The 11,501-nt window shown below is 28.4% G+C and overlaps 3 protein-coding genes across 5 annotated transcripts; 1 reads left to right on the forward strand and 2 right to left on the reverse strand.

Moving 5' to 3' along the window:
• Positions 1–1,692: 1,692 nt before the first annotated feature.
• On the reverse strand, positions 1,693–7,127 carry LOC138181654 (protein croquemort). Of its 3 annotated transcripts, none has more exons than XM_069116689.1 (9): positions 6,907–7,127; positions 4,320–4,455; positions 4,086–4,255; positions 3,869–4,010; positions 3,585–3,788; positions 3,298–3,509; positions 2,919–3,210; positions 2,768–2,841; positions 1,693–2,664 (listed from the first exon to the last, which is right to left on the reverse strand). In XM_069116689.1, exons 2-9 carry the CDS (start codon positions 4,434–4,436, stop codon positions 2,391–2,393), a joined length of 1,485 nt encoding a protein of 494 aa, XP_068972790.1. In that variant the 5' UTR covers positions 4,437–4,455; positions 6,907–7,127; the 3' UTR covers positions 1,693–2,390. The 3 variants fall into 3 exon arrangements, with proteins under 3 accessions (XP_068972790.1, XP_068972789.1, XP_068972791.1); XM_069116688.1 differs by lacking the exon at positions 6,907–7,127 and adding an exon at positions 4,853–5,019; XM_069116690.1 differs by lacking the exon at positions 6,907–7,127 and adding an exon at positions 4,661–4,810.
• A 216-nt stretch (positions 7,128–7,343) lies between these two features.
• IFT57 (intraflagellar transport 57) lies at positions 7,344–9,385 on the reverse strand. The gene is made up of 7 exons (XM_069116693.1): positions 9,230–9,385; positions 8,971–9,130; positions 8,604–8,885; positions 8,365–8,530; positions 8,183–8,291; positions 7,782–8,123; positions 7,344–7,713 (listed from the first exon to the last, which is right to left on the reverse strand). Exons 2-7 carry the CDS (start codon positions 9,126–9,128, stop codon positions 7,547–7,549), a joined length of 1,224 nt encoding a protein of 407 aa, XP_068972794.1. The 5' UTR covers positions 9,129–9,130; positions 9,230–9,385; the 3' UTR covers positions 7,344–7,546.
• A 434-nt stretch (positions 9,386–9,819) lies between these two features.
• cnir (cornichon-like protein) lies at positions 9,820–11,161 on the forward strand. The gene is made up of 4 exons (XM_069116701.1): positions 9,820–10,103; positions 10,366–10,434; positions 10,637–10,890; positions 10,972–11,161. The coding sequence occupies exons 1-4, from the start codon at positions 10,023–10,025 to the stop codon at positions 11,039–11,041; spliced, it is 474 nt and encodes a 157-aa protein (XP_068972802.1). The 5' UTR covers positions 9,820–10,022; the 3' UTR covers positions 11,042–11,161.
• The last annotated feature ends 340 nt before the right edge of the window (positions 11,162–11,501 follow it).

Consider the following 11,501-nt stretch of genomic DNA (forward strand, 5'->3'; position numbering starts at 1 on the left):
CAGTGGAGGATTCCTTTCACTGACCGTTCGGATTAACGTTTGTGTTCCCGCATGATACTGAAAATTTAGGGGTGCAAAGGTTTCGGCTGTGTACGCACTATACAATCCCTCGTTAGTCCGCCAGCTCGTTTGATCGCACGCTCATTTATCATTTTTGCACCCAATAAACCTTTTAGAGTCAGCCTTTTCCTATCTTGCTGTCACGTTTATCTTGACATTGATGGTTCATGCGAAACTTACGAAATATTCTGCTATGTGTGTTTTTTCTGACATTATTCAGATCTGTTCGTTACCTCTGTTGAGTTTAAGGTATGCACGTGTTTTTCGTTTTTAACATACTTCAAAGATCTAAAAGATATTCTTCATTTTTTAACATTTACTGTGTTCTCTATAATGTTTATGAACTATTTCGCATAAATCGTGAGCAAACGTCAATATCGTTTAACACTAGAATGAGCAAAGGTTTTCAGTTTACCTCGACTGCTCGTCTTACGATGTTTTCAGGGTGTTGGTTCTTCCTTCTCTGTTGAATTTTACACAGCAAGCGAGAAACGTAAAGGCACTCTTCTCTTTGATAAAATACATTCAGCGAATGTTAATTTCCTCGAAAGGAGTATCGATCGAACAGTCTGATTTATTTGAAAATAATGCCCCATCGTTATTGCGATTATACGTTTGAAGATAGAGTATGTAAATACGAACGATCGATCGTTGTTTCTCTACACTAGAGAAATGACAATGACGGTTAGATCGTTCTACGCACGTGACATACAAAAAAGTTGTGTGCGTTATGATTGATAGGATCAAAGCAAACTATCGTTGCTTAGCGTATACTCAGTTTGTATAAATATGCGACGAGTTGCGAGCTTATGCATGACAAATTGAAACTATATACTTTCAAGGTGTTCAGTACTTTTTTCTAATTTGCTTCATGTCCTTTCGTTCGTTCCGTATTTTCTACCGCGCTTGAAAAATTTACGTCTGTATCGCCATCTTTTGAAAGAATAATATGTACATTGCATGGCAGTGGAAAAAAGGGAATCAACAGCGAAAAGCGGCTATTCTCGAACGAAGGATTCTTTTATTTTTACACGTGAATAATGAAATCACTTTACAGCCGATCGATAAAACATTCTGCTTTGTAGATCTGCATGTACTCGGCCAAAATATTTTTTCATGTTTAATTGGTAGTCTAGATACGAAGAAAGAATTATTTTGGTAGTTTATACATTGTATCAGTAATATTACTGCAGGTACTAAATGTAAAAATAGTTCAAAGCGTAATTAGAATGGTTCCCTTTTTAAAAGACCTTCCGAAGTTTTTTTTTTTTTACAAGAATTTTGATGAATAATGAATTTACGAGGTTTCTACAATTCTCATGTTTGACTACTATTGCCGTGGCGTGTCATTTTACCAGCCAATTTCAACCGTTTCATCATATCTGTTTTGTTTAGTAAAAGCCAGACTATTTGATGCAAAAAATAAAATTTGCTAATTTTATTTTTTTCATCGTTCTTTTCTATTTTTTTTATACAAGAATTTTATCAGACCGCAATACAGTAGAAAATGTATTTTTTCATTTAAAAAACTAAACAGTAGTGACATCTAGAAGTTACACGAGTGATTTCTCAAGAAGATAGACCAAAGGGATAATAAGGGCATGATACGAAGAAAATATATACATACATATATGTAATTTACTTTCAACAATGTATTGTATAAAAGTAATGTCTTTTATTTTCTAAGAATTCTTATTCTAATGAAACAAGACTGTAGTTATCACAGCTGTAACAATATTGTAATTGCTATAACTTTAATTATATGATGAACATTAATATAAACTGAATTTAATGAATGTGATTCTAATACTCATTATTTCTTCAGATTTCATAGATAAAAATATATACATACCTACAATATAATACATATTTTGAATAGGTACTAAAAAAATATTATACAAGAGATTGAGAATATATTTCTATCCCTCGCTTACGAAAGGAAACTTATATTAATATTGATTTGCTATTATATGCATCTCACTTTTAAGTATTCGAGGTATCTATTGTATTTTACGCTATTTCTAATGTTTGTTATCATTAAAGCACTGAGGCACTTGATTACTGTTATAGTTACATTTTAAAAGCATATTTATAAACAGTTTGAACAATGCACTAACTTTGTATGAATACAATTTTGTTTACAATCAACTTGATGTTATCTTCAATTTTGTTATATCAATTTCAATCAAAAGATATACAGTAAAATTTGTAATCTACATACATAATTATTATACACTCTAAGATTTCGAAGATGGTTTTTGTTTCTTATTTTGTAGACATTGATTATATCTTTCCATGTAATCTAATCATATGCTTGCAAATATAATCAATCATTCATTAACAGTACCAATATCATCATTTTCATTAGATTTGTTCGACAATAAAACTTGATTTTCTTCTTCACCCAAACCATGCTTAATGTACAAAAAAATGCCGGTAGAAATAATTAAAATGCCAATACAGGCAATACCATAACAAGTTATGCTGCCCAGAGATTCCAAAATAATGATAAATTTAATTATATGAGCATAATTACTTGTCAGATAAGCTTCTTGAGTAAACCATAACATTGGTATAAATGTTTTTTTAATATTCTTAAACATGCTGAAAATGATATATTATAGATATGCTTAAGTTTCACTTACATATATATTATTTGTTATATTATATTTATATTCCATAGTAAAAAGATAAAATAAGAACTTACGACATCTCATGGTCAGGTTGCATCAACAAATTTAATTGTAGTTGTGCATGCACGTTCAGTGGAACACCCGTTTTCTACAAAAATTTTTCTTTGTATAATATAGTATGACATGGTCATTGTTAATTGATACCTATTGTTTTGCGATAATTACCGGTTCTATGGATATTGAAAGTTCATGTTTTTCTTTACTAGGTTTCATTCCATTGATATTTTCCCTGTAACTTGGATCAGCCAAATAAAAGTGTGGTAAACTGATGAATGCTGGAGCACCCCATTTGCATAATGAAATATTTAATGCTCCAGAGGGAACGCATTCTCCTTCGCAATAACACGAACGCGATGGTACTATTGAACCATTGTCAAATGTTGTATTGTCACTAATATATTTAGCTCCTATTAATCCTTCATGAATAGTTGTATTATCATATGTTACTGACATACTCCTATTAACATAATTACCCAAAAAATAGTATGTATTTATTTGATTTTCAGCATTCCTAATAGAAAGTTAAACTCATTACTAAACTTACGTGCAAATATCAGGTACAAAGAAAGATACAGTTTTATTATCAGGTAATGGTGGCCACAAATCACCATTTGTTCCTCTTATTTCTCCACATTCTCCAGGATAATAACTTACTCTGTTATTAAAATTCCATTCTTTGACTATTCCTACATCGAGTAAATTAGATTTACCAGTTAACATATTGAATGTTCCATCATAGGATGCAGAACCATTTCGCTGTGAACAAGACAATATTATAAGTATGCTTCTTCAGTTATGTCTCTGCTATAATAATATTAACATGAAATTTACCCCATAAAACCAAGCGAATTTGGTAAATGGAATTTCTGTGAAATTAATTTTTTGTGCTATTTTTAATATAGTATCTTCATAGCCTTCAAAAAGTAATTCATTAACAGACTTGGTAATTATTAACTGTTGTCCTACTGATTTCATTACTCTATCTACTATATCACGGAGAACAGGTTTTTTATGTCTTAATGCATATCCAACACTCTGAGAATGTTAGAAAAGGGACATAATGTAATAAGATAGAGCAGCACTTACTATATAGTGTACTATTAAAAGATACATACAGCAGTTACAGGATTTATATTAGTTACTTTATCATTTAAATCTCCTTTTGATAGAGATTTATCAAAATGCCATACCCTTTTCCTTTGATATGTTATGGTATCATTGTCATGCCATTTTTGTTCTACCTTATAGTCAACTTCCCTGTTAATAAAATTTGTACGATGTTGTTTGACTTCTAATTAATAAAAACTATAATATTTGACACAAATTTAATACCTAAATACATAAGGACCCATTTCCACAAAATTTGGTTTTGCTTTAGATTCATTATTTGAAATGAAATCTTCATAGTTAGTTAAATTGAACATGTATATTTTCAGATACATAGGAATTGGTGTTATTTCCCACAGCTTGTAACTTGTAGACGTTGGTGTTAAAGATAATTGCTATAAAACAATATGTAAGACTTAACCAATGATCATAGCTGTAGGTAAAATTTTTTATATTTACCGTGTTTAAAATCGACGAATAAATCATAAACCAAAGAATTCCAGTAGTTAATCCAATAATTGTTAATACTAAACCTATTGAAAAAATGATAAGAAGTTTTTTACGAATCGTCATCATTTTATCTGGTTTCTTTGACCTGAAATAGATAATACTTCTTATCAAAATGTTTTATCAAAATCGTTAAATACGATTACATAGTGAAAGATGCTTGTTATTAATATATAATGTATAATGTATAATGTTATAATATCACATGCTTTTTAATTGTCTATTAATCTTGGTTGGGCACATTCTGTTGTATTAAGAATACAATTACGATTAAATATTGGATATTTATTAACGTTTGTATTTGCAGCGTTTTTTGTACGCTCAAGTTTGAATATACAATCCATATTTTAAACACTTTTGGTAATATAAATCAGTATGCACATTCACAAATAAATGTTATGGTTAGTATGTAACACAACCAAAACAAGATGAAAGTAGTATTTTATAGGTGTCTTTCAAATGAAAAAATATTAAAAATGTAATACCAAATATATAAAAGACTGATAGCGCTGAGATTGCATTAAGAAACATTTTGAATATATTTGTTGTAATATATAGTTAGCGAGAAAAATTCACTTATGCAAAACAAAGATGGTTTGTTCAGACAACAAATATGGTAATATCTGCGCATAATGTATTTCAGAATATAAGCGCTAATATTTGAAAACTTATTATCTCTCAATGTTCCACTGTGTTTCCTTTCCTTTATAAGTTTAAGAACCACGTACTGCAAATAAATACATTTTTATTTCCTATAAGCACAAAATTTCATAATTCTGTATTTACGAAATTCCAGTGATTTCACTTATTAATTTACAGCGGTATCATAAGCAGTAGTGAAACGTACATACGGAAATATTTCTTTTTGTTAAAAATTGTTTTTATAAGATCATTACACAGCATAAAGTGAAAATCAATCTCGTTAAAAATTCTGTTTATGAGTTTTTTCAATTAGCAATATTTTGTAAAAGTCTTCCGTGACCTCCTGTTATGTCGACAATCACTTTTCCATGATTGTTCATAGAGAAAAATATGTTTATTTTTTAAGTATAATAATACGATTATATATATAATTTCTTGCACTATTTATGTTATCTGTTATTTGTACTTTTTATTCTTATATTGAATTAGTTATAAAAAAAATTTACTCTGATAGTACTTTACTCAGATACCATTATAATCATGCCTTTAAATTGTACATTATGAAAGATAATTAACTTTATATATAAAAACTGACTTGTTATTAAATTTATCATAAATACATTCAGTTATCTTAATCGTTTTCTATTAGGGGCAAATTGAAATTCTGCATCTGTCATACAAAGTTTAACGAAACTGTCACGCAGTTCTGAAGATTCCTCGGAAATAAAAAAAGCAATGATTGAAACAGAATATTTTCACCGACTGAGTATTTTATTGTTTTCTACATATTATACATTCAAGAAATGATAAATAACAAGATCTATCCGTCTAAAATAAACATATTTTTTATTAAATTATCAGCTGAAATGTAATCTACATTATCAAAATGAATTAAAAATCAGCAATTTGTTCCATTAGATTAAAAGATTATCTGTTATTATGTACTGAACAAAGTTCGAGATTGATTAATATTCAAAATTGATTGTAAAGTAGGCGGTGAAATTTATCTACAAAACGCGATCGTCATCGCATTTGCATCGATGAGTTTATGTGATATTATTATTCGAGTAGATTGATGTATTACTTCTTGTGTAAAATATTCATAGCATTTGTATATTTTAATGAGTCAAGTGTTACCCATTTAAATATAACGTAATTATTCTATCTTCAGAAAACTTGTCGCGCTTTACGTACATTATGCTGCATAATTATGTATAACGAGAATAAATTAAACCGAACTTATGAACCATGATGATTTTATCATGTTTTTACATATTTAATAATCAGACTAACCAGCAATACGAAATTTGTGACGAATTAAATATTCATAAAAAGTAACTAAAAATAGCGAATTTCGTTACTTCAGTAAATGAGTGAAACTATTTGATCGATTACTTTAACTAATCTATTTAAGAGTAAGCATATTAGTAGAGAAGAAATTTCCTCTCTGATATTAGTAATGTTTCGTTGGAATGACACTAAAAGGAAGTAAATTTGTTTAAATACATACGGAGAAATATCGGTGAAAGTTGAAGAAAGGTCGATAAGTACTGTAAATGTGTAAAGCATTATTTAAAACTGAGAAGAAAGTGCATCCTGCTGGAGAGATGGAAGAGTCAATGACTTTCTAATAACACTTTACGCTTATGCATATTTTCGATTATTATATTCTAATTCGTGTAAAATAACGCATGCAATTTTATACTATTTAGTTTATTATTTTAATTATGAACAGCTTTTGTCGCAACAAGGTACAACGGATGCACGTCGATGACCAGTTAATTACGTTAAAGAAAATTTAGAACGCGTGTGCTACTACGAACTACAAATGCAAGTAAAAAGCTGATTGATCGAAGTTGGTGGATGTGAAACAAATCGTATGACTTTATTTACAAACCTGCTCGACTATTGAATGAATTTTATTAGAAGATAGACCTAGTAGCGTTATAAGATACTACTAGTGATCAAAGGCCGCCACGTTTTTAAAATGCACTCTGATTAAAATGTATACGGGATATCACAACCAATGATAACGAAATATTATAACACAACTGGCTTGCGCATATTTTCGAGCGAACACTTCGCAAGGCCGACGCCAACTGAGAGATTACCGAAAGGAAAGGGATCGTTTTGTAGTAAGCAGCTCATCTTTGGCACGTTCCTTCATCTTTATCCCGGTTTATCAGTTCGAATGACTACTCAATTCATCAAATACTAAAAGAGACCGCGTATTTTGAATTACGCTTTATAAATAACTATCTTTCGAAAGCAAGTATAGGAATAAAAAAGTATTTTGAATTACTGCACAATTTCATTTAATATGATTTTATCATAAAAATATTATATGATACATTGGTGCATACAAATTTTACAAACATGATGACTATGATGAGATAAATGCTTTATTGGACCCTTATTAAAGATTATTATTAGTGAGAAACTAAACAAATAGCATATAACTTACGTTTAAGTACATGAAAAGAAGATAATACTGCTAAGTTTTGCTAAAAAAAGGTTCATATAATCAATATTATCTATTAAGTTATTGTGGTGGCATTTGGATTATTCATATCTTCTTGCAACTGCGTGCGATCACGTATTCTCGCACACATTAAACTATATTCTAATACGCCAATTCGAATATTCATTTCGGAAATTTCATTTTTCATTTTAGTAATTGTCTTTTTTATATTTACAAGCGGCGCTATAAAAAATATCGATATTTAAGACATATTTTATATAACATTATAAAATTGCTTAGAAATTACTTACTTCCATCTGTCATACTCAATCCTCGTTCATCCATTTCTTTCTTTACATGCTCTAATTCTTCTGATAATTTATTAAAAATTCTTGTTCTTTCTGTAACACCTCCACTAGTATCTCGATATTGTTCCTTAATTTTCGACAATTCATCTTGAAGCATTTGATATTCCTTCAAACTAGGTTCAAGTTGTCTATTTAAATAGGACTCTCTTGTTTTTACTTTATCTAAAGTATTAGATATATCAATATGTAGTTTATCTAGTTGATTTTTGGTTCCAGTTAAATTTGTTGCTATATTTGTACGTAATTGCTTCATTTGCTCTATATGTGATCTCCAGTCTCTTGAATCTGAAATAGATCTTCTCCATTAATTTTACTTCTTTAATATTTTGTTGGATATTTTATACCTGTCTTTACAGTTACTTTGAGTTGAGGCAAAACTCTTTCCAATTCTAGTTGCCACTCTTCTCTATTTGTTTTAGATTCTAAAATATCATCAGGTTTTTGCATTTCATTCTACAAAAAAAATTACAAGAAGTTAAAGTATATGATTTCTACATTTTATAAATACATTTATCACTATGTTTACAAAGTTCTGTCCATATAATTTTGTAATATCATCAACATGTAAAATATCTTCATCCTCATCATCATACTCAGCCATCATTTCCTCTTCTACTTTCTCTAAAATTAATTCTGCATCATCATCTTCTATCTCTGGTTCGTTACTTGGTTCATCAGGTGATATTTCTACTCTAGAAATGTTTACCTGTGTAATATATGATCATACTTATATTGTCTTTATTAAGTATATTTATTTTAATTTACTTCTTCCATTGAAACTTTTGTGCTTTCAATGCTTCATCTGCTAAATTATCTAAGACATAAATGGCATGTTCACCACTTCCTTGTTTGAGCTTATTGGGTGGAAATTCTATTGGTACATGAATATCTCTTAAATAGTCCAAGATTATAGCTATTGTAGCATTAGGATCATCTGATTCTTGCGGAGCTTTAAAATTCCCACCTGCTTTCCTAATTAACCATGCAGCTAATGATGTGAATGTATAAAATTGCTCTCCTGGATTTGTTTGTGTTACAAAATAATTCCTGTATTTCAAATCAATATTTTTTTTTACAAATTCATATAATATAAGATTACAACATTTGTATACAATCAAAACAATTACATTACCTATTTATGGCCTTTATTTTAAACTCTGGTAAAAATTGAATATCATAATGTAACAATTTTAATTTTTCTAATAAGTCTTCCATTCTAACATACATAACATAAGAAGCAGATGGAGAAGATCCATCTTCTATAATAATCTTTGGAGCGTCTCGAAACATTCCTATAATTATTATTTTATATCATACTTATACATATGTTTTTACAAGTAACAAATATTTGTATGTAGATGAAATTTGTTCACAGAATAGGACAGGTTTACCTCTTATTCTGTAATGTTTTTTAGAAGTTTCATACAAACAATATATAAATAATATTTATATTTACATGTAAAAAATATACAGTTTATTAAATAAATAATTCCTAAGTAATTATTTACGTTTCATGCTCTATTGACTAATTTGATAGCATGAACATAGATGAGATTTAATATATAGAGTTAACACCTACAAATCACGCAAACTGAGGACTCTAAAGCTCTATTACAGTTTTCGCATATAACGTCAGTATATAATTATTAAAGTAATAAAAATATGAAAATGGTAATTTTTATATATGTTTCCCTATTGGCTTTGCTGATTAAATTGAATACAATTTCTAAATATATCGCCAAATATTATAGGAATCTCAAAGATATCTCCAATATTTCCAATCTTATCCTAAGTCGGTATTTCAGTCCAGTGAGACGAAATGTTTGAGTTGTTAGATCTATGCTATATCTTATCTGTGGTATAAAATGTGAGTATTCAGTATAGAACTTCCTCTCTGGTGTAGAAAATTCCATTTCATTGCTATCGACAACTAGGGATATTTGAAACGACTATTATTTTACTATTTTGTAACTTAGAAAACATTCTCGATAGTTGGCAATACTGTGAGTTGTTCATTTTGTCGATTTTGACAATCGGTCATTTCAGTTTTCTCTTAGGTTTATTGAACTTTGCACGTGGGAAGCATTTTAAGTGGTTTTATCTCGAAGAAAGACACTCATGAATCATCAGATTCGATCCTAATGTTATCTAACATCTGTTTGTTTGAACTAATAGATCATTAGAATGGGTCTAATATGTGAACCGTTGTTGTTTGTACTTGCTTTAATCGATACCGGTTCAGTACTTTTCCTTTTGGTATATTTTGTATCCTTTTTATATTTTATAGTTTGACGAAAAATTGCAGTGTTTATATTTTATTATGTATTTAACTTTATAATTCGACTATTAAATTCTATATATAATTTATTGAAAATATGTCTAGGGATTTTTGTGGTAAATTTTTTTTTAATGATATTGCAGTAAATCTAATGGCGCCATATCTAATTTTCGACGTTTTTAAGGTAATTTATGTCTTTTATTAGTAAAAGACGCACAATGAGGTTCCTTATCTTAAAAGTATATATAGGTCATAACTCTATCAGATTTAGAATGTGATTATTTGAATGCTCAACAGTGTTGTTCAAAGTTAAACAAGGTAATTATACATACACTTTTGTTACAATTATTAATTAATTTAAATATAATAAATAAACAATAATTAATCAGAAAATTAAGTAAATAATAATTATAATTTTGAATAAGTTTTATTATAATGTAAATGTATGTTTTATTATTGTAATGTATATAAGTTTTATTAATTATTAATGTACTAATTAAATTGTAATTATATCTTACAGTGGGTGGTACCAAAGCTTGTAGCACATTCAGTCTTAGAATTTTTACTCTTAGCACATGGACAATTAATATTGTGCTTAGTGAACTTGCCTATGACACTATGGTTACTCTATGAATACTTTGGAGTACCTAGTGGTAATATGGGAGTTTATGATCCTACAGAAATCCATAATCGTGGACAATTAAAAAGGCATGCAAGAGACTGTATGATCCATCTTGGATATTACCTAATTTTCTTTTTTATTTATCTTTACTGGTATGTATATTTTGGACATTTCATTAATTATCACTAAAATTAAATTACTACTTATTACTATTTTTAACTTATATGTTTCAGCATGATCATTGCATTATTAAAAGGAGATCCAATTAACAGAAATGATGAAGGATTGTTACATATGAATTGAGAGCAATGATAATATTTAAACTTTTATACATCTTCTTTGTTCTTTATTTTAGTCATATTTGACTATTTATTTATTTCTATGCTATAAATACCAAATGAAATTTTGTTAACATATATAAAAGCCCTGTACCTCATTATACTTACCCTTCATTTATATTATATCTTTAACAATTGAAATTCCTTGAATATAAAACTTCCATAATTTTATAGGAACTAACAGTAACAATTTAATTGTAATTATATCTATATTTTATACATATTTATATCAAATGCGAACAAAACACTTTAATTTTATAATTGTTAATACAAAAAACATTAAATTTGCTTAACCGTAACGTTACATATACTGGAAAGAAAAAACGATTAAGAAATTCTAATTAATAATGTAAATATTCTACTTCTATTAAAATGTTGTAAAATACTGAATAATTTGTTTATCCATTGGCTCGTTAAATCAAATT

Source organism: Bombus flavifrons, chromosome 7 (assembly GCF_040668555.2).
Source record: "Bombus flavifrons isolate JBK064 chromosome 7, iyBomFlav1_principal, whole genome shotgun sequence".
Lineage (NCBI taxonomy): Eukaryota > Metazoa > Arthropoda > Insecta > Hymenoptera > Apidae > Bombus > Bombus flavifrons.